Source organism: Spermophilus citellus (assembly GCF_964194105.1).
Source record: "Spermophilus citellus genome assembly, chromosome: 5".
NCBI lineage: Eukaryota > Metazoa > Chordata > Mammalia > Rodentia > Sciuridae > Spermophilus > Spermophilus citellus.
The window spans coordinates 113,071,230-113,097,636 of NC_138186.1; the positions used below are offsets into that span (position 1 = coordinate 113,071,230).

The window sequence follows — 26,407 nt, forward strand, 5'->3', positions numbered from 1 at the left end:
CACATTTTCTAAGAAATTTATTTGATCGAGTAGCAATATATGAAGACATTTTAAACAATAAGTCTGTATTCAGACATAATGTATTCTTATTATAATGTTATCAATGTCAATGGTACCTAAAAACACTTTGCTATAATGTGTCTGTATAAAGCACTCATAAAATCCTCACGTATTTTAAAACTGTTGTAAGGATAACAGAAAACCCTGCAAATAGTACTTAGACGCAGACTTCTTAAGTTTATGACATACCAGTTACACACAAGGTGTTGGGCTCTGTGGACAATCATGGCTACGTCAGTGAGAGCTGTCTTTGGAGGGGTAGAATCAGGGCAGAGCATATTCCTCGGCCCCCAGTCCCCTCATAACACCCCACTGAATCCTTGCTACTCTGAGTTGAGTAGGTGGGAATTCTAATTGCTCTAGTTGGTAACAGTTAGAAAATGAGTTTGGAAAACCAGGGTTGGGAAGGGAAAAGGGAGAGGAAACTGAGGTGTGGCAGGATCAAAGGTTTCTATAAAGTAGCTTCAGAAATGACCAGGGAAATTAAAGGGAGAAGGAAAAAAAAAAAAGCAAATCCTTGGAGCTGCACCCTGGGGTTTGCAAGGAGGAAGAGATCACCTTCCCAAGGGTGGAGGCTGCAGACCATGTGGTTGGCTGGGAGCTACCACACAGTAGCATGGAATTTTACTACGGGCACCTGCCTCTTTATCTGGGTGTACTGGGGACATGGCAGTGTGTAGGTTACATCAACTTTCCATAAAGGAACGGCAGTCAAATGACTGTCTTTGGGGCCATAATAGGACCTAAGAGGCAGAAACTGGTAGCTCCTAGCACAAAATGTGACCCGTGGTTAAAATGAAACTGAGTGATGAGAGAAATGGAAAAGACTCCAAAAAACCAAGGACAGTGACTGAAATATAATCATGTAGCACCCATTATTACTAATTTAAGATATTAGATAAACATCATAGAGGATTTATATAGTATCTTTGCTATCTTATTCTTTTTATAAATATAAATATTTCTGAGGGATCTCAAAGTATTTTAAATGACAGATTCTAGTATAATTACATTCTAGATTCATACAACTGACTTGATGCTATATTTAAATGTAGATTCAGGGTTATATATAGAATAATTTTTTTCAGGCCAATTTCAGAACATTGATCACACAGCTAAGTAAATGCCAAAAACACTGGAAGCATCCTATTGGGGACTTTGGCAGCAAACATGTTTTTATCTATGTATTTATGTGTGACACAAAGATACAGTTGTTCATTTATATGAATAAATTTAAAGTCATCCATAGGAGGTTTTACACTTGATATTCTTTTCTGTTTTCTTATCTGCTAACTTGCAGTCCAGCCCATATGGGAGGCCTATTCAATGGCTTGCTTAAGGCTCCTTTTCTCTGAGTCTCATTGTCTTCCTTGGCAGTGTGCACTTAAAAATAGTTTCATGTTCCCTATTCAGGCTAAGTGGCTCTTCTACCTTGACATTACAGTCTTATCTAGAGAGCCTCTCTCTCTCTTTCACACATACACATCTTAGCAAAACAGTAAATTTTCTTTTCTTTTTATATCACCTACTTTTAGCAGTGTGCTTTAAAAACAGGTTTGTTCCCAGCACTGTAGAAAATAACCTGCAAAACACAACGAGGCTGTTCACTAGAGATGACCTTCTCTGCCACTTGGGGTTAACAAGGTGAGATGAGCCAGTCAGAAGATGGGTCAGGGTAAGAAAACTCCCAAGTTTCCATGGATCCATAGAACATTTAAAATGTAGCTGCAGCAGAATCTAAAATTACTTTGTCCTCAGGGAAGGATGTCATATCTAATTACTCTACAGAATGATTTTGAAAATTAGTCTTATGCATGTGTAAACTAAATGCACTACCTGACCTCACTCCAGTGGTTAAAGGAAAGCAGCACCCACATGATCACATCATAGTTGCGTGTGTGTGTGCGCGCGCGCTCTCAGATCATAAAGAGATGGTTCAGTCTAATAGATGGCTCCAATCTTAAAGCCAAGGCCAAGTACACCATTCACCATGGCTTCATTTCTCCAAAATAAATTCTTAACTTAAAACACTGAAGAGACTGCCATACTGGTAAAGAGAAGTCGGCCCTTTCACTCTGACATGAATGAGCTAGTATTTGATAAAGGTGTCAGGAGCTAGAGGACACAGCTGGAGCTGTCAATGTCGAGGAGTGACCTAGCATGTAAATTTAACTCAAGTGGAAATATAAAATACCTAGCTTCAAAGAAATGGATGTAGGAAAATGAGGTGGCCCTAGACTGGCTCATTTCCTTTAGTTCTCTAACAGAAGTCACCTCATGGCAAGAGATACTGTTTTGGGCTCGGTTCACCTGAAGCTAATTTCATTTGGAACTTTGCTTAGCTATTTAATGTGATGGGGATGGTTCTAGGAGGTGAGAAAAAAAATGAACACGAATGGGACGCAACTAGCATAGCCAATCAACAGGCCTCATTCAACTGAGTGGCCTGGCCATGTGCCACAGACACAATAACCAGACTATTTAAGCAAGTCATTTCCCACCAGGCAAATATAACTGTTGGCTGAAATATGATTCTAGCAGAAAGGTGAGATGTGGAATCAAGGCCCCCAGAGGCCCTGTAGGTTGGGTGGGCATCCATAGCATGACCTGAGGTGAACCATGTACCCCACAGCTCCATTCATAGTCCACAGCTCTGGAACTGAGCTCTGGATTCATAGTCCACCGCTCTAGATCTGGCTTCTAGAGAACAACATGACACTCTAGAAGCAGACCAAAGAAGGAAGCTGACCTCCACTACCTTATCCTGTGGACCTTGCTCAGCCACTTGACTTCTCTCAATTCCCTGCAAGTAAAGCATTTCTATATCCAGTGGTTTGGTGCAAGATGGCTCCAAATTGCAAGGAGCCCGAGTTGAGCTGAATATGATGCTGAGCTCAGAAATGCTTCTGTTTATTATCATTCCAGCTTCAGTTTTCAGACCGGCAGATACATGGCATAATATAAGGGCAATGTGAGTTCACTCAGATGAGTTTGGTCATTATGGAGCTATTTACAGTGCTCAAATGAGTAATGTAATCTAGTGAAGGAACACTTCTAGCCTGGGAGAAAAAGAAAACCAGTCGAATTGCATCTTTCTCTAAAATTTCCCATAAAAAAATCAATTGAGCAAAGCAAACCATTCTCTGCTTTCTAACATGACCTTAGCCTTAATTTCAACTTATATCATTTATTAAAATTATCAAATGGACAACCTATTTTAGATTGCCATGGTAGAGAAAAAAAATTCTCCATGAGGAAAATAAGATGCAACTTGGAAAAATAAGTGAAAAAGCATTTGCATTGGAGCCCTAAGATTTTAACAGTTAAAACAATACTAGGCTGTATCTAGAAAATACTGTGAAAATATCTATCTCAAAATAGAATGAGGTTTAGTACAGAAGGCTCAATAAAACTTAAAAAAGCTGGAGAATAAAAAGGACAGGGAAAATGACTTTTCTATCTTTGACCATTCCTCACTTTCCTGCCCTCAGACTGTGCCAGCTTTAGTGCAGTGAAGTAGAATAATCTAAAAGCCATGAAAAAGTGCTGGTATTTTCTCATGATCTCTTCAGGACAGTTTCCACCTGGGTAAGTTGAATTCTGATCAAGGCAGCTGATGAACTTTCAATGTGTTTGGAGACACTGGTTCAAAGACCTCGTCATCATCCTCCACCCCTTCCTCTATGGGCTTCATCTTGGTAGAAGATCGCTGTTGTGGGGAAGACACGTCTGTGGAGAAAACACAGAAAGGAAAACTGCTGAATGCACAACCTGCCCCAATAGTGGTGTGATGTGTCAACCATGAGCCTCCACTTGAAAATAAAACTCTGGAGGAATCAATGGCTACTAGGAGGAGTACAGTGTCCCTAAATTTAGTATTTCAACAAAACAATGAAGTCAAGAATGAGTCAAAATGGAACAGATGTGGAACAGATTTCCACCACATGTGCTTAGTTGATATGAGCTTCTTAAACATAGATAGTGCCTGCCCAAAGGCTATGTAGGACTCAGAATACATTTTCCTACTTTAACGTCATACATGGTGACTGGTATCCAGTATTGGCCCTTGAAAGTTGATTTGACTCCTAATTTCCCTAAAGAATAGTTCTATTTCTAAGCTAAGGAATTTAACTCCATCTGTACTATCTCCTAATGTATGTTTCTTGCCACCTCTGGTCCAGCCATTCCCTGGACTGATAAGGGAGGGGAGAGTCAAGCCATCAGGAAGAAAGACCTGGGGGGAGGGGAGGAAAGTTTCTTGAAAGATAACTACTGACATAAACTATGAAAAATGAGCTCAATTAAAATGGTCCAAGAACAGAATCCTGCCGCAGAGTATAGAATGCAATCTTCTCAGGCAAGTTTTTATCCGTTTCCACTCCAGAGACATCAAAACAACCCACAAGACACAACTTTAATTCACCAGTCTATTCAAATGGCAATGAATACCATCTATATGACCTTGGGACCACTAAGTGTCTTGATTCCCTTTTCTGTGAAACAGGAATAATAAAAACAGAATCTACTTCAAATGGTGATTATGTGGGTTAAATGACAATATTTGTAAAGCTCTTATATCATACCTGGGATGTAAATAATCACTTTATAAATGTCTGTGAGAATATAACATTGATTAATATGGTCCTTGGAGGAAAGTGATTATATAAATAATGAGAATATCTGTCAAAACTCACTGTTGCCCATAGAAACATCAATATAGGAAATGGGATTTGTGCTCAGTAGGGGTTTGTGTTTCTGGTCTCAGCTGTCCTGAGTATAGCAAAATTGTCTTTGCCATAGCCATGGTTTCCATCCTATTCCTAGCCTCAAGTTATGATCAAGTTTCATAAAATATTAACTGATATTGAATATTTGTGATCAGATAAAACAAACCCTTAAGGCATAAGATGGCATTGCTAAGCCAAATCAATAACACAGAGCATTTAGACATAATTGATGATCCACATACCAGAAACATGCTCCATTTATTTTGTCTGAGGAAGTTGGACTAATTGGTCTATAGTTGTTAAGCCTGTCTGTCAAACCGGAGGTGATAATCTATAGTATACTGAGGCTGGTATCCACCTTGGAGCCCAAAGGGTATCGGACCCTCTCGACTACTTCACTTATCATTGCATTGTTTTCAGAAATAAGAAAAAATTAACTTCCTGTTATGTTTTATTTGTGGTGGTGGAGACTGAACCCAGGGCCTTGGGCATAATAGGCAAGCACTTTACCACTGAGCTATACCCCCACAACCCCAAGTGAAGACTTCACAAGAACTTTCAGCTTTTCTGGGAAAAAAATTTATTCTGTTCTCACAATATTTGTCTGGGCAAAATAGTCATCGTACTTACTATATAACATTAAAAGGGTAAGAAGAGACTACAACTCTAGAAGTGACATCCAGGGTTCTCCAACGTGGGCCTCTTTCTTCCTTCTGGTCTAAGTCCTTGGAAATTTGCTGCTCTCTAAAGCCACCCCAGGCTTTCCCTCTTTCCTTTCCACCTCTTATCCTTGTCACCAAATTCCTATCCACATATTCCTCAAGACGGGGCTCCTTGACAGGGTTCCTTCATGTGCAATCCCAACTCCCTCTGTGGGGAACTTCTAGCATCAATTCTGCATCACACTGTGGTAACAGTACTTGCTTCTCTCCTTACTGGAAAGCAAGCACCTTGAGGCTGTAGGCTCTTCTCTCCTGCAGTCTCACAGAAGTTCCCCATACAAAGCCAGAGCCATCAGAATTAAGCACACAGTGATGGGGGGAAAAATCCCTCCTCTGAAACAACACATGGGGAATTTCACAAGTTGATGCTGAAGATGTGGGAAACATGCATGGCCAACATGTTTAATCTGGGACAGGCCGAGCCCCAAACTGCTGACCTTCGTCATGGCAGGCAGGCCTCAGGTCCTGGAAAAATCTCACTAGGAAACCTCATTCCCCTTCATGCAGAGATTTGAACCATGAAAATATTTTCTGAGTCTCTTGTTTTTTGAGTCTGAGTGACTATCCCTCACTGCAGTTGAAGGAAATCACTTTCACATAATTGGCTGATTCCACACTTCTTACAGCATGGCCAGAGCTCTGTCTTCTCAAGGAAACATCAATAAGGCTTCATAGTGCCATCACTTGCTAAAACCGTTTCATCGAATCAGCAAAAAGAGTCAGTGAGTGACTGCAAGGTGCTATATTCTGGGTTAAATTGTCCTGGATCAGATCTCCAAAATGGATCAGACCTGGTTCCTGACTCTCACTTTATTTCTCAGGAACGCAAAATGCTTTTCAGAGCAATTCATCCTCACTGTGTCCACACTATTCTTTCTGTTTTATACTCAGAAGCTAAAGCAAGGAAAACCTGAGGAAGAAAACAGAAGGTTAGCTGCTGTGGATGACTTCATTTCTCATGAGGGGGAGTGAGCTACTCAGACAACTAGAGCCTGGCAAGACTTAATTTCTCTACAAAATTCTGAGAATACTTGATTCACTTTTACTTTAGACCCTGTGGTTGAGTTAGAGTCTACAAACCCTACAAGTCCCAGGCCTCAAGAACTCTGCCTGGATGTGCTTCTCCCATGGTGGCAGATGTGAGGAACAAGGCCTGCCTTGTAACTGACAGAGGCTACCCACTGCCTCTTGGCTGCCTGACCCCTTACTAGGAATCAGAGCCACACAGGGTGCACACTCTTATGGCCATGTCATTCTGGGCCTCATGCATCACTGGTGCCAACTGTGATATTAACAGTCAACAAAATAAAGATCACCTGAGTCTGATCTAGGACTCCAGGACTGTGATGCTAACAGAAAGGCTGGCTTTGAAATACAAGGAGCTCAACTGGCACCACTTAGATATGTGTTATTCCCTAACCCTACCAGGAGACCTCCTTGTTCAATGCATAGATCAGGTCATCAATACATGGCTGGAAATGATTTCCTTTCCTCCCTAATAATAGAAAAGCAATTTGGAGTATAAACAACAACAATAACAACACCACCAAAATCAGGGAATATTACACTGCAAGGGAACTAGCTTATATTTCACAAGCTGGCCCTTAATGTATTCCTTTTAGAAGTTTGCCTGGGTTTTCATTAATTTTATGCACTGAAGCATCATCAGAAATTTGTCCTGAAGGCCCAACCACCTTACATAAATGCAAGGAGAGAGGAAGAAATGGAGCTTATCATTAGTTAAGTGCCTTTTACATTACTTTTGCCCTTCAAGGATCTTACTAGGATATCCACAACCTCTGAATAATGCTTTGCTTTTCACTGACTCTAAATTTTAGAGGGGCAAACAATTCCATATCCATAAATTTTCCAGAAAACTGGTTATTAAATAATTCTTCTATTAAAGTCACTTTTACATTTGGGAGACAGGGATGGTTAACTACATCCTGAAGCATTTGTCATGACCAGGAAGAGATTATAATTATTATTATTATTATTATTATTATTATTATTATTTTTTGCTCTTAGCTAAAACTGTCTTTCAATTTGCTGGACTCTGGCTTTAATTAGCACAGTTTACTCTAAAAGTACATGAAATATACAGTTTCAGACTGAATTGTACTCCACACTTATCAGGTGTGAAACTGTTAAACAGTAATGTCAAGAGCTACTGTTGCTTGGGCCACGTTCCATATTACACCAAGTGGCAAAAAATAACATCTGCCCCATCCTTTCCTGTAGATACCAGCAAGCCGAGAAGGTGCGGCCAGTGGAGCTGCACTGGTCTCTGAGCTGGATGTCACGTGCCCAGTATGTTCAGGTGAGGGAGAAAACTATAGCACCAGCTGCATTCCGGAGGGTCAGAAAGAAAATATCAAAATCCCAGGCTTTGAGCAAATGTAGAAAACTAACATCTAATTAGTAGTAAAAGCCCTGAATCAAAAAGAAGAAACCTCTGCTGTTCCAGAAGGCAGTGGGTGACGGCACCATGGCACCCATCCGGGTCTCTCCTCAGCAGACCTGTTTGGACAGAGGCTGCTGCCTGCTCCTAGCTGAGGAGGATGGGATCTTACTGTGAGGCACGTATGCATGCCCTCCAGGGTCCTTGCCCACAAGTGCAAACCAGATACAGGCCTCTGTGAAGGCACAGCCTTCCCTGTCTTCCTGAGTCAGGAGCCACAGAAACCTTTTTATACATGAACCAGAGATGGGTGGTGTGTGTGTGTGTGTGTGTGTCTAAACACTGGTACACACAGTAGGACAAATGCAAGAGACATTCCCTTTGTCATAATTCTGTCCCTTCTAAGCTCATTTCTACTTCAGTGGTCTTGTAATTGCATGAAGGTCTGAGGCCCTCTTCTAGGAAGTAAAAGCAAACATATTTTTTATTCTTAAATCCATAGTGAAAAGTCATGCGTATTCCTGAGGTTTAGTAACCTACCTCAAGTCAGAGATGCAAATAAGCAGCATGATATGAAGTTTGTCAAATGACTTCTCTTGCTATAAGAAACACTTTTTTTAAAAGGAACAGTGCTTCTGCGATCTATCTAAATGCAATGTTCTCAGATTACTCTCCCTCTCGCCTGTTCAATTTGATAACATTTTCTTCATTCCTCTCAGAGTGTTATTATTTTTATTATGTTTAACCATCTGGCCAATAGCTTTAGCAAGTAATTAAAAATCGTATAAGGGGTTTAGAATTTTAATTAGGTTTATACAATTTTTGATGAATGGGGATGGGAAAGAATGTAATGACTTCTTAGAATCATCATCCTTTTTCTTGCCTTTGCTTATTTTTATCAGATTTCTTTGTGTGTGTGTGTGTGTGTGGCGGGGGACGGTCTTGTGCATGCTAGGCAAGTGCTCTCCCATTGAGTTAGAGCTTCATAGACTATTTTCTTTTTAATTGAGTTTGAATTGAAGCTTTTTGAACAATAACATTGAAGGGTTACTATTGCCTTTCCTCCCAATCTTCCTTTAAATGGACTCAGCACCAGCATTGAGGAACTCAAGCAAAGTGTACAAAATTAGAGTAGATGTCTGGGCATACTGGTGCACACCTGTAATCTAGCAACTTGGGAGGCGGAGGTGGGAAGATCGAAAGTTCAGGGCTGGCTTCAGCAGAACCATTTCAAAGTAAAATTTAAAAAGAACTGGGGGTATAGCTCAGTGGTAGAGCCCTCCTGAGTTCAGTTCCCAGTACTGCCAAAAGAAGAAAAGGGGGTGGGGAGGCAACTGGCCTGTAGGTAAGTGGCTCCTAGAAACAGGTTTTCTCTGGTCCAAGGGGTCATCCTCAGATCATTTCCTGACCATCATGGGGGGAGGGGGCAAGCTCTCAGAGGGCATCAGCTGTGAGTGAGCAGCTGTGGTGAAGGGAAGTCCTGCGGCCCCTTCCTGCCATGGGGTCAAGAAGAAGAGGACAAACCCAGGAGGAGAGTGAAGGTAGGCTCCAAGATGGCAGCTCTGCAGCAGCCCAGGGGACCGCCAGTCCAGGAAGAGGCAGGCGGCTGGGAGGCTCTGAGAGGGAGGTCACTGGGAAGAAAGAGACGGAATTGGTGGACTGAGAAAGTGGGGATATAAAGACAGAAAAGCCAAAGAGAAGAAAAAAGGTCTAGAAGAGAAGGAAAAAAGAAGCAGAAAGCAGTATGGAAAGGCACAGTTCAAACAGAGAAGGAACCCCTCAGATACGTTATGAAACGAAGTGGCTTTCAGCAAAAAGAATAAGAAAGAAGCTGGGAGATGGTGGGGACACAGTGGGTAAGACATTTCCTCCCAACACAAGCAGGGCCACAAAACAACATCAGGGGAAAGAACAGGGTGTAAGTAGTAAGTAAGCTAGCGTGACGGGTACAAGGTGACAGTAGGAACACATAACTGGGGTTCTATGGCACAGCTGGGCGACTGGAGTTAACAACAATGTGTTGCATATTTCAAAACAGAAGATTTTGAATGTTCTCATCACAAAGAAATAATGAATGTTTAAGGTACGGCTGTTACCTTGACTTGAGCATCACACAATGTATACATGTGTCAAAACATCAGACTGTACCATAAAAAAAGGACAGTCGTGTGTCAATTAAAAATAAAACAAGTTTGAAAAGTATCCAGATTTTAAAAAAAAAAACTGGCATGAGTTTTATGTTGTACACAAAAAAAGAATACACTGTACTCAATGTTAGGAATAGTTTCCTTTTACAAAATAAGTCATGACACTGGAACCAAAAAGCAATAAACTTAGGCATAGTCCATTATTTGGTTCTGGGTGAAGCCATAATAATGTCAACTTTTATTTCTTTTAAACTTTGTGAAACAACCCATGCACAAGGCAAGAACAATTTAACTATAGTTATAAAAGAGAATGGTTAACAACCTTGGTAGTTAACAAAAGACCCACAACAGTCTGAAGGTCGAAGTGGAAAAAAATAAAGAAGGGTAGGGCTGCCAGTGCACTTAGCTTTAAAAATGGCAGAGAAAAAGATGGGGAGGCTTATGAAGATCACTTATTGTTACAAAGGTAAACAATAAAAATGTAGAAACCAGTGATGTTACCATATGGAGCAGAAAGGGGAAGGGAAGTTAGAAGTGAGCTACCTTAGAAAACAAAGGTTAAGTGGATACACTAAAATATTTTTTAAAAAGCACATTATTTAGCATTCTGAACAAAACTTTTTCCAAAGTTACTGTTTCTTGGAAGCAGGACTAAAATTAAGTGAGGTGTGTGTGTGTGTGTGTGTGTGTGTGTGTGTGTGTGTGTGTTTCAAAGTAAGATTTCTTTTTCAAAAATAACTATCTGGTATAGATAATTTTTAAATATTTGATTTAAAATGCCCTTCTCCCTCCCCCCTCGTTTAAAATCCCTTTTCTGTCACTTTATAGATGAGAAAATACTATATGAGGCTAGAGGCCATCTGCTAGACAGGGAGAATGGGGCTCTAGAGTCAGTACAGCCACTGCTGGCCGGGGACCAAGCATGAAGAAGCATCATACTCCTCAACCTGAGAAGGGGTGGTGAACACCTACCCACAGGGCGACTGTGAGAATTAAAGGAAATGCAAATGGAGGGGTTCAGGATGTGTCAGCTGCTACAGTAGTGGTTGATATTCCCAAACTGACAAATTGATAGGGATAACTGAGGTAAAATACAAAGCACGACCTTAAAAAATATTAAACACTTCTTTGTTTTAACGCTCAAGAATGATCTTGTCTAGGTTATATAATCTCTCCAAGCTATTCATCTGCAAAAATGTAAGTATTACTTTTCTCTTGCCCTTTGAGTTGATTTAAGAAGTACACATGTACTCATCCCCCCTGTGTGTGATGCCTGATCACATCTCCTTTTTACTCTGTATAATTCATGCAAAGCTTGTTGTTTACAAGTCTATGTCTATTCACAGTGGGAGTGAAATACAAATTGAGTTAAAGAGATTATTTTATAAAACCAGCCTTGAAACTAAGAATGCTATATTGGCTTTTTTTTTTTTTGTTTAATCTTTCCAGGTAAATGAATACCTAAGAGATCTGAGAGAAACTCAATATCAGAACACATTGCTAGTCTTTACAGACTAGAATACTAACCAGATGCAAACTAACTTTTTTTAGGCATATTTGTATAACCAGGTCATATGGGATTAGTAGATTCCAGAGAACCATCATGACACTAATAACAATAAAAATATTCACAGGGACTTTCTTCTCAGTGAGAAATATCTTTCTAAATATTTTATAGTATCTTCAGCAACATCACAAATTTAATTATTTCATGAAGAAAACAGTTTAACAAATTTTTGCAAAGCTGAGTTTAATCGGCTATAATGCTTATATTTTCTCTTGCCTTCTTAAAACTTTTATTTATTTATTTATTTATTTATTTTGGTACTGGGAATTGAACCCAAGGGTGCTTAACCAATGAGCCACATCCCCAGTCCTTTTTTAATATTTTATTTAGAGACAGGATCTAGCTAAGTTGCTAAGGACCTCGCTAAATTGCTGAGGCTGGCTTTGAACTCATAATCCTCCTGCCTCAGCTTCCGGAGGAGCTGGAGCCACTGGGATTACAGTCATGTGCCCCCACACCCGGCTTCTCTCACTTTTAAAAAAAAACAATGCAGACAATAGGTTATTTGTCCCCAATTAACTAAAATAAAATTTTGCAACTTTCAAGGAAACATAACATGCCCTCCTGTTGCCACGGCAATGCTTGTGCTCAACCCCACTTACTAGTGGAAAACTGCCAAGCAAAAGCAATCTGTGTGTGAGGGAGGGGAGGGGGGAACATTTACACATTATTTTCAGGGAGATAAAGCCTTATGAGGAGAGGAGGTGGCCAGGTTTCCTGATGAGAAGCAGCTTGGCCCAGGAGCAGAGAGGAAGGCTAAGCATGTGATGGCATTAGACCCTTCTCCCACATCTTGGACTTCTTGTCCCTCTTGATCCTGCCTTTTGTATCACAATCATGCAAACAAACATGGAACCCAGTACATGAAGGAATGGGAATGTGAAAAAAGTTAATTGAATGCATTTTTCTCAGGTTGTCTCATTATTTCACTTTCTACCTTTAAATGACAGTTTGAAGTGGAACACAATCTGTGTGATCGGGAACAGAGATCTTGCTGTAGATTTAGCACTGTGTGACATGTACAAAAAGAAAGCACAATGTCAGAAGTGGAGTGGCAGTCATTTCAATGAAACAGTTGCCATAAAGTTTCCCCTCACCTTTCGGTGAACTGTATTTCTGTTTAATGACACATCTACTGTGTAGTGATACCAAGTTTGTCTGTGACATTATGTCCCACACTGGCTGAGGTCTTTGCAAGTAGTACCTTCCAGAGTCCATGCACCAGCCTGAACTCTCAGCAGATGAGAAATACAAGGACACTAATCACTCCACAGTATTCGATCTGCAGAATTCCCTCTGTTCTGGAATTCTGCAGCCTGTCAGAGGGTAGTTCCCAGACCATAGTAGCATCACTAGGATCCTTTTTAACCTTGTGGACTCCCAGCCCCACTGCAGACCTGCTGCATCAGGATCTTTAATAGGGTCTCTAAGAGATTCAATTGTACATTCAAGAAACAATGTTCTACAGGACCAAACAAAACAAAATATAGAAACATATAAGAGAAGCCAGGCACGGTGGCACATGCCTGTAATCCCAGCAGCTCAGGAGGCTGAGGCAGGAGGATCGCAAGTTCAAAGCCAGCCTTAGCAAAAGCGAGGCGCTCAGCAACTTGGTGAAACCTGTTTCTAAATAAAATACAAAGTAGGGCTGGGGATGTGGCTCAGTGGTCAAGTGTCTCTGAGTTCAATCCCTCGTAACCCCAAAAAAGAAAAAGAAATGTATGACTTCTGAGATTCGGTCTTGCTGTATTGCCCAAGCTGTCCTTAAACTTGTGATCCTCCTGCCTCAGCTTTCCAAGTAACTGAGATTACATGCAGGTACTAGCATACCTGCTGGAGCCCAGAAATTAAGAGACTGGAAATATATCCACCAAACACGATGTATGCATGCTGTTGGAATAAAAACAGCTGCTGAGACTAGCTCACAGAGTTGTCAAACTCAAATGCAAGAATGGATGTGAAAATGATCTATAAATCATACAGCACTAGTCAAATGCTACTTGCATCTATTTTCTTTTGAAAAATAGAGGCAATTTTGAAACTGAGCCATAAAATGGCAACTTCTCTCTTCCTAAAAACTATTCAAGCTGTTTTTTCAGGATGCAGGCACAGAGCCCTAGTACCAGACCTAAAATGACTTTGAGAGCCTGGTGGAACCAAAATTTTCTAAGAAGCAGAACCTGAGAAAGAGAACAGGGCCTTGAAAACTTAGATTAGAAGCAAGGGATGCTGTCAACAGTTCTCAATTATCCATACGTTTCACCTTGACTGGACTATGGGGCGAGGACTATTCTAGCAAGATTGTAGTTACAACCCCTCAGCCTTTAATTTCTCCACTTAAATTCTTTTGCTAGTGGCTGATTGACAGACAGACTTGAGCTTATTTCCCACCTCCTTTTCAGCTGGCCTTCAATAAATTTCTTTTTGCAAAAACCCGGTGCCATAGTATTGGCTTCTATGTACACTGGGCAGTGAGCCCTTGATGGCTATGAATCTGGTCTACAAGCATGAGCTTTACAATCAGAAATGCTCTCTCTAGATTTATATACCAGGAAAAAAAAAACCCTTGTGGAACTGGAACACGTGAATAAGCATCTCATATTTCCCATTTCCTCATCTGTGAAGTAAAATAATAGCCACTGAAGTAGACTGGCTTGCTGTCAAACTACCTGCTTTCTTTCTCTTATTAACCCCTTTCTGCCAGCAGGGCAGAAATACAATTTCTGGGTTGCTTTTAAACCCCCTGTCATTGAAAATTCTGGCTAAATACCTTCTCTGGTCTAGAGAACAAGGATGCACATAGCACATGTCACTGTGGAGCATTAGGAGCTGCTAGGACAATCTGCCACCACCATCTTCCCTCTGTCATAACAATGGCAACAGCCCTGAGATGGCTACTCCTTTGTTAGAATTGGAAAGACATGGATTGAGGTAACACTCAACCTGTGTGTGAGCCTCAGTCCATACTTTCAAAAAGTTATCATGGAATGAAATGCAGTCATTTCCAATTTCTCATGAATATTGTCCTTAAAATCCCCTTTAGGGCCAGGCATGGTCTCACGTACCTATAATCCCAGCAGTTTGGGAGGCTGAGGCAGGAAGATTGTAACTTCAAAGCCAGTCTCAGCAACTTTCTATCTCAAAAATAAGAAAAGGGCTGGGGATCTGGCTCAGTGGTTAAGTGCCCCTGGGTTCAATCCCTGGTACCAAAATAAATAAATAAATATAAAATAAAAATCCCATTTAGGTCCATAACTTATTTTTATGCCTAGACTTTGCTTGGGAAGCTTACATCTATAGGAATTAAAAATATGCTCTTATTGGGATGGAGATATAGCTCAGTTGGTAGAGTGCTTGCCTCACATGCATAAGGCCCTGGGTTCAATCCCTAGCACTATACACACACAATCTGCTCTTATGGCATATTTACTGTTTTGAGTTAAAGGCACTAGAAAAACAAATAAACAGCAGGTAAAAGAGGATCACTCTGACCTTCCTTCTGTTTCAATAAAAAGAAATTCCCAGGTGAAAGGTACCCTCCATGTACTAGAAGGAAAACGACATTTTCATCAAGGACAGGAAGTAGAGATAGAATTCTGTACAAACTTTGTTTAAATAACTCGAACTATATCTTCCAACATAATTTAGTTGCTATTTTTACAACTTCCTTTGTCCAACTCAGTATGTAGAAGTGCTTGACTCCAACTCCTTCTTTGGGTCTTCATATCCTTATGAGGGCTTCTGGGCCATGAAAAATTTACACTAAATACATCTGCTTTTCTCTTGTTAATCTGTCTTATGTCAATTTACTTCTTAGGCACAGCCAAAAACCCTAAAAGGGAAGAGGTGAAGTTTTGCCTCCCCTCCTTCACCCATTATACAGCCTTGTAAATTCCAACCTCTTGTGACTACGTAATACTTAAAATCCTTAATCCAATTTATCTAAACAAAGTTACAAGGTCATTTACATAAACAGTATTCAGAGTGATGGCATTTTTTTAAAAAGTTGGTTTAGAATACAGTTGGAAATGTAAAGAGTTTTTAGTTCACGCAGTGAAAGAATTTGTCTGCCTTTTTGCAATTTCACATGAATTTCTTCCAAGTCCTTTTGCTCTCAGAATAATTCTTAAATTTTAAGCACCAAATTATTAAAATAATTTAGTTCCTCTCATTTTCCTTATAATTTTTCAACATCTGTGTTGTTAGTGTTACTTAAAATGATATAAAGCAATCTAAACTATAAATGAGTATTGGAAAATTTACCTCTCGGTAAGTAGGTGAATGAGGTAACTCACAGGTTGTTGAATGATTTTCACCTTCAGGAATATCCCATTACCCCATAACTTTTTAAATCTCAGTGCTCAGGGTGAGATGATCAGTAGAAGTAAAACATTCAGCAATAGTTTTCCTATCTTTTTTGGGGGGTGCAGGGGAGTACTAGGGATTGAACTCAAGGGCACTTGGCCACATCCCCAGCCCTATATTGTATTTTATTTAGAGACAGGGTCTCACTAAGTTGCTTAGTACCTCACTTTTGCTGAGGCTGGTTTTGAACTCATGATCCTCCTGCCTCAGCCTCCCAAGCTGCTGGGATTACAGGCCTGTGCCACTCCACCCAGCTTCTACCATTTTTAACACATTGCTGGGTCCAGCTTCCACTCCAAAATCATGAGAACAACAAAGTCATATATCCACCAGACCACTTGAACTGTTACACCATTCCAGTGAACCAGTATTTAAGTATTTGACAGAACAAGTGAATGATTTCTGAAACAGCAATAAGTGTTCTAAAGTTGGACTGTAGCTGACACAAAGTAAAGGGAGAAAAAGCTAAGGAAGATTTGGTGCTTTCATTGCTACCTTTCGGTTTCTAAATAGTTGCTTGCACAGTTATTTTTCTGACTAAAGTTGTCAATTGCCTCTTCCTGTGAACGTCGATCAGCACCCTGGAGTATTATGTTTCGAGGTAACTTACGAAGAGAAGACAAGCTGGAGGAGCCCCGCAGAAACTGGTGTAAACCGTCTTCCCCGTCGCTAGAGCTGGCTATGCTGTTCCTCATTTCCAGCATGGAGATCTGTGCGCAAAGGCTGAGCTGGTGCTCTAACTTTTTGGCCTTCTACAAAGCAAAGTTTTAATATTTCAGAGGTTTATGGAACTTGAATCACCTATTCCCTGTAAGCAGCATGTACTTTTCCTTGAAATAAGTTAGTGCAAAAAGAAAAAAGGACCTGGGACACATTTAGTGCCCTATAAATGTGAGCTATGATTTTTATTATTAGCTGTTATTATAAACACATTATAAAAATTTAATATACTCAATAGCCTATTTACTAATTTGAAATAATAAGTTCAAACTTAATGTGATAAATAGCCTAGACTAGATGAGTTAAGAGACACATGCCATAGTCTATGTTCTTGGAGAACGGTACGTTTCATCACAGAAACAGTGTTTTGCAAGTTCTCTTCTGTAATAAGTTCAATTTCCTTCTAAACAAATGTGGGAGATTATGATCAAATTGCAAACTGTTGATCTTTGCAGCTTTGCAAGTTTACACTCTCCTGTTACCTGTGGGATTCCCGGGAGATGGAGTGGCCAGGAAGATGTGCAAGACTAGAAGACACCAGGGCTAAAAATGCCAACCTCCTGCACTTGGGGCCTTGTCTGTCAGCCCTTCCCTGTCTGCTGCCTCCCACTGCCACACCACCCCGGGCCCCCTCTAACCCGAGTCCTTGTTTAAAAGACTCTTAGAGAGGACAGTACCTGATACCCATAAATTCTGGTCCCTGACAGTTATAGACTCCTCACTAAGTGATTCAAATTAAATAATTGTGAAATACTTCCTTGCTCTTAAGAAACAATTTGCTGAAGGATCTCTCCTTTACAAGTATCCCTTTGCACTTAGGATAGACTACTTAATAAAAATTCGGGAAAACATGGGGTAAAGTGAATAATACCCCACCCTACATATTTATTTAAGAAAAAAAATCAGAAAAGCACTTACTTTATCATTTATGGTGGGATCATTCAATGAATACAGCTTATTTGTAATGTCTTTTCCTATAAGATATCTAAATATCTCATACAGGAAAGGCTCTGATTCCAGAAAGTAAGTTAATCTTTCTCTTGACCAGCATAAAAATCTGCAGTTATCATCTGCAATAATGGTGACCTGCCAAAGACACAAAGGAAAAAACACATCTACCAATATGAATTATGACTCTAGTAATTTGGACGAAGGGAAGAGTACATTTAGCAGATATTATCATAGCAATGATTCTGTCATATTATTTATATTCCAAGTTTCTATAATCATGTATAAAATTAGGTTTCAAAACATTTTGCATTGGAGGCTGAGTCAGGGTAATCTCAAGTTCAAAGCTAGCCTCAGCAATGGCAAGGCACTAAGCAACTCAGTGAGACCCTATCTCTAAATAAAATACAAAACAGGGCTGAGGATGTGGCTGGGTAGTTAAAGTGGTCGAGTGCCCCTGAGTTCCATTCAGCAGACTAAACAGAAGCAAATCTCTTGAGTTCTGTTGTTTTGTTTTGTGAGGTCTGGGGACAGAAGAATGGCCCCTGTCAACATGTTGCCGTAGAGTGTGCTAGACTGATATTACAATGGATCTGTCATTTACAGGTGAATATTTCTTTATATCCTGTTGAAGATAATGAGCTTTAAGAACAGAGCTTCAAACAAATGAAATGAGGTAAGATTTGTCAGGCACAGTGCAGAAAAAGACCTTCTGCCAAGCTGACCCAACAAATACACACTTGAGACTGAGAAACTTTAAGGCCCTAGGCTGTTACCAATGAGTACAGCTGGTGAGCATCCTTGGCCTTTCAAGGCTAGCTCCATGGTAGCCCACTGGGGATACACACAGAGATGCCTCGATTTGCTCAGACTGTGAAGCCATACCCTTTCTGCTAAGTATGATGCACAAGAAGTGGGGGGACACTGTAGATGCATCACCCAGAATTCAAGAATCCCTGGAATAAATCCTTTCTCCAGAGTGAGGGTCACCTTCTCACAGCTCAGTGTCTATAAGCCACTCTCCCATGCAGGTCCTCTTCCAGCACTGAGTACTCCTCTTCATATGTCACTCATGCCACTACCTCCAAACTTATCTGTTAACACATCTGTGTCTCCTAAGCACACTGATGGCAGGGATCCTGTGTCTTCAGGTCTGAATGCCAAGCTTCTGACACACAGTGGTTCTCATGCATGATTATTATATAAAGGAATTAACAGATGAATGCAGATACTGTTGAAGGCAAAAACCATTTTTACATCCTCCACATTAAACCCAATGCCTGCCCCAGTATGAGAATAATAAAGGTTTGTAAACTGGCATGAAGTCTTATCTGAGCCTCAGAGCAAATATTTTCAAAGAAAATTTCCCCCCTTCATAAGGCACAAAAATTATACACATTTCAGATGGCTAAGAGTGTATTTAAGTGTACCAAGAGAAAAAATGAAAAACACAGTGCTAAGAGCCACAGCCAAGTAATATGATGCATGGCACGTTTGGTTGTAAGGTGATGCCAGCTAGCCATTGAGATGATATGATTATGTTAAGATTTGCATTCATATGGATATTGGACTCCTGCTGTTCGGGACTCCTGGAGAGTTCCCATTGGTTGGGGAAGTACAGTAGGAGGGAATTCCGGGGCAGGAAGTTGTTCTGGGGTTCCAGTAGAACACCACCGCGTGGGTGGACCGGCCCGGACGTGTACGGGGTATTGGCGGCATTTTCAAAAATAAAGTTTTGTTCCTGCTTGAGTGGCTCGTGATTCTGTGCCCAGCCAGACTGCGGCAACACAGCTTCTCTCCTTTACACCAATAGGCTGAAATCTGCAATCTTTAGCAAATTAGAGGGTTCAGCTATTTTAAAAAATGGGTAAATGTTCCTGAAAAAAAGAAAGTTCAGATTTTTTTTTTTAATGTTAAAAGTCAGTGTTGGGGCTGGGGTTGTGGCTCAGTGGTAGAGCACCTGCCTAGCATGTGCAAGGTACTGGGTTTGATTCTCAGCACCACATATAAATAAATAAAATAAAGGTTCATCAACAACTAAAAGGAAATATTAAAAGAAAAAGTCAGTGTCTCCAAAACCAAACATGTTTGAATTTAATAAATTAACCAGCAGCTATAAAACTCCATAAAACACTAAATTCCATTCATTCTTTCAATTCACTAATACAGACTTACACAGAAGTTGCAAAGTAAACAAGATAAGATCCTTGCTCCATGAAGCTTATGTTCTAGTGAAGAAGGCTGATCATAAATGAAGAAATATGACAACCTCAGGTGACAGTAAGTGTCTGACAAATATAGAACATGGGAAAGTGGTAGAGAGTAACCAGGGGATGATAGTTGAATATAATGTCACTTATTTTATATATGTATTGTTCTTTTAAACACTTAAGATGCCTTTACATCTATCATGTAAGTGTATCCTTAACATTGCCTTTAAAATAAGGCAGGCAATATTTCTCATTTGTCAGATGCTAAATGAGAAAGACCAAAAAACTTACTCATGAACACATGTTAGTTAGGGGGTGGTGTGAGTACTTTTCATTGCTAGCCCAGACATTTCCCTATCAGGCCAAATCCAATTCAATGCATCCCATGGTCATAGACAATCACATACTAGTAATTCAGCTAAGTGACCACAAGTTTGGCTGTACAGTGCATCAAGAGCCCTTCATATAAAGAACAGCTAAACACAGGACCACTATTTCCGTGTTCTAATGAAGGAAGCTGATAATAAAGTAGTATGACTAAAATATGAAAAGACTTATTAGAAGAGAAGTATAAGGTCCAGCCATAGAAAATTCCCAGAAAGAGTAGGGGGTGGATAAGTAAATGAAAGGCAAATGTTTAATGGTAGAAATAACGGAAAAGTGAGCACTGGGTACTCATGGTGGCACAGCCACACACATAAGCACTGAAGAGTGAGTAAGGGGACCTAAGGTCCTTTCATTATGCAGATGTCATCTGAGACTCTGGAAAATACAATTCACCTGCAGTGGGGCAAAGAGTTACAGGAGAAGTTGGAAATCATCCAGGAGTAGAAATTTGACTTGGACAATACATGTAATGTATTTAATTTTTCTTCAACCATGTGAATTACCTCAAGTCTCCTCTGAGGCATGATACTTTTTATCATGACACAATAATTTGTCTAGCAAATCCATCTATTAACTTACAGTTGAAAATTACTTTATACCTGTTTAAATTATTATTGAATATTTAATAACAGCATGCATATAACAAACTATACCTATAGTATTTGGGACCAGTGGCTAGTGCATTCACGGAGGCTATTTTGCTTGATAGCTAATGTTTCACTTCTGCCAAATAGATAGTTAAATTTAATGATTTCCTGTCACAACGGTCAAGTGTATTTTAATGAAAAAATTCAAATAAAGCAACATAAGAATTTTTAAAGCTTCCATAAAATAAATTTACTTCTTATTAGGGTACTTCAGCAGTACCATGTCTGAATTCTTGTGAAGAATTTTACTGAAGAAATAAAAGCAAAGCAATAAAAGCAAGAAACACAGCAAGGCAAGACACAAAAAATCTTTCAGATGGAGAAGTAGACTGTTTGCAACTGGGTTTGCCCTGATTATTTCAAGGCACTGACTGGATGAGTCCCTGACTTTAGATTCCAAACCAGTTCTACACCTGCCATAAAGAAAAGATAGTGGACTCTATCCTGCGGGGGAAAGAGGGCATCTGGGAGACTTGCGGAATGAGCTAATATCAGAAAGAGCTGTCTGAAAAGAAGAAGAGAAAGAGCTGTCTGAAAGGATTACTCAACTGTCCTAAGGGAAGAATTTATTACTTTTTTAATGCATCATACAGCATTTTACATACCAGGAAAATGAAAACATCCTAGAATTGTTCTATTCAACTGATGCTCATTGAGTTCTCATGGGCAGTAAAATACAGCAGAGTTAAAACTGGCAAATTATTAGTGTCACTGAAATATCTACTTAGTATTAAGATACTCTTTTCTTTAAATACCAATTAAAACTTAGCATTAACTTATTTCACAATTCATTTGTTTCACATATACACATTCACCTATGCCTCCAAGACCTTCCTCTTCTCTTTAGGTGAATGAAATTGATTTCCAGGCTTTTCAGCACCAGGACATGCTACTGGCTATGGGAAGGCAAAAGTATGAGATAGAATGCAAAGAAAAATGTGCAAATGGGAATGCTCATTTCGGATAAGACAACTGCATGAAGAAAAAGAAACCAAACACAAAACACCATTTAAGGTGTAAGGATGATACTCAAGATGATGATGATTCTTCTTCTTCTTCTTCTTCTTATTATTATTATTATTATTATTATCATCATTATTTTTGGTCTGGGGATTGAACCCAGGGATACTCTACCACCGAGGCACATCCCCAGTCCTATTTTGCATTTTATTTAGAGACAGGGTCTCACTGAGTTGCTTAGCACCTTGCTAAGTTGCTGAGGCTGGCTTTGAACTCACGATCCTCTTGCTGCAACCTCCTGAGCTGCTGGGATTACGGGCATGTACCACCGATACATGGCTGTGATACTCAAGATTCTATCAACAAATTTAAGTGGCAGCTTTGATCTGTATATACCTACCAGTACCTAGGGAGAATGAATTGCAAGTTCAGAGTCTGTTTCTTCACCCCTATCACCATGTGTATTGTCATTATAATTACTACACATTTACTTGAGCAATACTCTGTGCTGCTTAGGGACTTGCCTTTTCTTTTCTTCTTTTTGTCCTATTATATAATTCATCAGCACTCTGGCCACAGAATGAATTTAAAGATATAAAAATTCAAAGGATGAAGCTCCTTTTTTAATAAAAATGTCTATTTTTTTTAGTTGTAGTTGGACACAATAACTTTATTTATTTATTTTTATGTGGTGCTGAGGATCGAACCCAGGGCCTCACACATGCCAGGCAAGTGCGCTAACCACTGAGAAACAGCCCCAGCCCCTGAAGCTCCTTTTTAGAAAACTCCCTAAATAGAGTTAGGGAAGGAGATAAGTTTAGAGGTAAAAAGCATATGGGGAAAGAAGTTTGACCAGTGACCACTTCAAGTGTCCTCTGTGATTGGCACAGGAAGTAAGAAGTTGACCCTGGAAGCACATAGTATTTTCCATTTGTAAACTTGCTTCAGTAAGAGGCCATATACAGAGTATTCCTACACAAATGTGTACCAGTTAATTCTTACTCTTGAGTATCTGTCAACAGGAACATTTATAAACAATCAAAGCGCCATCTCTCCCAGAGCTTACCCTGATGGAGTTGGCTCTGACTGTACAGTCATAGGCTGGTTGATACTAGAGTAATTTTCACCCACTGGCCAATCATGAAATGCCACCCAGGTTCTATGTAGAGAAAAGCTGACTGGGATTAGCCAAGGACAAATCAGTGTCTTTCCTCAAGCTACTATATCTCAATTTTGGTCATGTTCTTAGAATCTCCACATTAGTTATCAGGAAAAATTCTCAACTACCAAAATCCAACCCTAGTCCCCAAGAAGAAAGAAAATTAGAGCTATAAGTAGAAATAATGAGTTTTCTTTTTCTTTTTCTTTCTTTTAAACTTACTTATAATTTGAAATCCAGTGGAAAAAATGGTGATAATATTTGTATGCCTGGCCTCTCAGGCACCACTTGCTTCTGGAAACAAAAGTTTAGTCCTCAATCCCAGTCTCCTCAGGATGAGCCTGGGTTATCTCATAAAACCACCTGCAACTATATACAAAAACAGATGCAGGAGATAAATATTGTGCTTTGAAAAAAGCAGCTATAAGGAGGACAGAGGAAAGGAGAGGAGAAAGAAGTGGCCTTCCTCCAGTATGCAGATGGTGGTGATTAAAGATAGAATAAGAACATAAATCTCAGGCCACAGCTGACCTCCACAATAACAAGAGTGATAGGGGCTAGGATAAAAACCAGCATTTTCTTTCTGTATCTTAAGTGGAGTTAGCATGGGAACACTGACACACACAGTTGGGGAACTTAAATGAGACCTCCTAGTACATGCACCTAAATTTAACAAGCTGTGTGATTACTTAGGCCAGATGGGAGTAGGGAAGGGCTGAAGTCATTGTAAATGAAATAAACTAAAGTATATAACTCCAAATTTCCTCTTTTATCTTCACTCTGTGGCATCTCAAAACAAGACTTTAAGATCTTGCCCTCAAGAAATACTGCCATTTCTTCTCCCTTAGCTGGGAACATGCCCTTCAATTCCATTTCCCACCTGAATATTTGTATCATCTTGTTCATAAGCAATCCTATTCTCAGGGTATTTCTTACTTCTGTTTTTCCTGAGGCTGAAACTAAAGGACATCCTCAACCATGTTCTTGGTTATTTTTCTACCAACAAAAAATACAATAGGAGGGCTGGGCACTTACAGAAACAAATTAGAACAAAGGGTCATGAAAGGGAGCAATGAAACACACATACACACAGAAGGAATGACACTGAACAGGTCATGTTCAAATTATTGCTACTGTGAAGGATTTTATTCTTTGCCTTTAAACATATTCACTGAGTATAAAAGGGTAGTGATTAGTTGTTTTTTTTTTTCCACAAGTATCAACAAAATAAATTCTCTAGGGCAAAACTGATTTTCCATTTTTCCCTAATAAAATAATCAATTACATGCTTCAGGAACACTGATTATCTACAACTGACATTTTCCTATAATAAAAATATTTTCTATAGGAAAACTATAGAAAGTCAATAAGCAAAAAGGAAAAATACTTAAAAAGCAAGTAAACTCACAACACAGAAACAACAGTGTTAACACCATGGCTAACACTGGATATCTTTTTAGCCCTCTATTTGTACATATACACACAATATTTTAAACCTTTTTTTTTTTTAAAAAAAAGATGGGATAATACTATATATGCTATGTGATTATCTCTTTTTTTAAAAAAAATAAATCATGGTCACCTTTCTATTAATGTTTATTAGATTTTGATGATATATGAATTAGTGTTTATCTTTTTAAAAACCATGCCAAACATACCTGGAATTTTTCACCTTTGTGCATCTGAGTTGATCTAAATTCAGGAGAATCTATAAAGGCACAGGGGTAAATGTTATGCAGAAAATGTCCTCGATAGGAGACCTTCATTCTGATAACAGAAATCAATGTTAATATACATATATTTCACAAAATAACATGACAACCCTTCAAATTACCATACACTTATAGGATTATATTTTGTGCAAAAGTTTTAAAGATTCCACAGATGATAGACATGATTAAAAGCTCTTGTTGAGGCACACCATCATTTAAAAAATAATGGAAGGAAAAAAAAACTAGCTTTCACTATTAAACAGGTTATCATTGCACTTATGGCTGGAGTGACTGTAATTTGTTACTCAAACTGGGAGACTTTTAAGAGGAAAGGGATGCTATTAATAATTACACCTGTACAACACACACTGGCTCTTTCCCCAGAAGACTGACATCCCTGGAAGATATATTTTTGTGATATTCAAAAATAAGCAAATCACCTCTATTGCAGATATAAGCTTTTTAAATGTTAGAGCCAAATTTAAACCTATTTTGACTTTGACTCATTAACTTAACAAAATTTGAAAATAGTTAAAAATGTCTGCAATTGAAAACTTTGACATCTACAAGATTCAGAGTAGTAAAGTCTACCTAGCCTTAACATGGTGCTCCACTGAGTGCCAGAGTTGACTTGTAAAACAAAACTGCATCAACACCATACTCTGAGACTGCTTCCTGCATTAGTTGGCAATATGTCCTTCTACTCCTTTCCTTGCCAAGGGCTATGGAAAGATTTCAAGGCAAGCTAAGAATTCCTGCTTCCATATAGCACTTACTTTCCTTTCAGGAGAATACTCAGACGGTCATCAACTGAGGTTTTATCCTCTGCGGCATACGTCTGGCCCTTTTTCAAGGTTTGGATCATGCAAAACTGTCCAGTCAATCTTCTGAACAAATCTGGAGGCACATGGAGTGGTTCAAATAATCGACGGTAGATGCCAGTGAGTTCCCTTTCAATCTTGACCTGAAATGGAGCAATGACCAGATGCTGCACTAAAGCAACAACCCCTAAACACTCACTTCTGTTGTCTAAATGTGGTTGGAAAATAAACAAATCTGTAGTAAACACCATCACTCTTCTGCATGTAGGTCAATGGAGTCTTAGAGAGTAAGTAGTGATGCGAGTTTATACTTTATGTGCTAAAACAGCACTTTTGCAGTAAACACAACTCTGAGAGCACAAGGGGGAAGACTGACAGTATTGATCACACCTCTTTTTATGGACCCTGATGCAGCTGTTAAGGTTCTGAATATTGTCAGGACATGCACCTTCCCAACCCCAGAACATTCTACACCAAAAGAAATTACATTAACTTTTAAATATTATAGCAAGAAAATACATTATATAAAAATAAGAATCAATGTGAAAACAAATTGACAAAAATAATAGTCAGATACTCTAAGCATCTAATCACCATGTAATGATTACTTAATGTATCAATATAGGAAAATAAACATCTACAACTGCAATCACTGCTTCACATTTATGTCTTCATGAGCAAACTGAAGGGGAAAAAAGGGTTTCAGTTTCAGTGCACTGATCTCATCCTAAACTAAAATGAACTCTGCAGAATGGAGAAAGCCCACCGGTGAATAAGGCTGGCTACTGGAGGAAGAGAAAAGCAAAACAGCTTAATCGCCTGTTTTCAGATTCTCCCAGGCCCATCTCTGGGCC

General features: G+C 39.4%; 1 protein-coding gene across 4 annotated transcripts in view; it reads right to left on the bottom strand.

The window, feature by feature from the left end:
- The window catches only part of POPDC1 (popeye domain cAMP effector 1), a 35,145-nt gene continuing 8,738 nt past the window's right edge, over positions 1-26,407 (bottom strand). For all 4 annotated transcript variants that reach the window (XM_081293783.1, XM_081293780.1, XM_081293782.1 and 1 more), the window contains 5 exons: positions 25,509-25,696; positions 24,679-24,787; positions 17,628-17,795; positions 16,600-16,741; positions 1-3,789 (listed from right to left, as the gene is read on the bottom strand). In XM_081293783.1, coding sequence (XP_081149909.1) covers positions 3,665-3,789; positions 16,600-16,741; positions 17,628-17,795; positions 24,679-24,787; positions 25,509-25,696 — 732 coding nt within the window. In that variant the 3' untranslated portion in view covers positions 1-3,664. The remainder of the gene's footprint in view (positions 3,790-16,599; positions 16,742-17,627; positions 17,796-24,678; positions 24,788-25,508; positions 25,697-26,407) is intronic.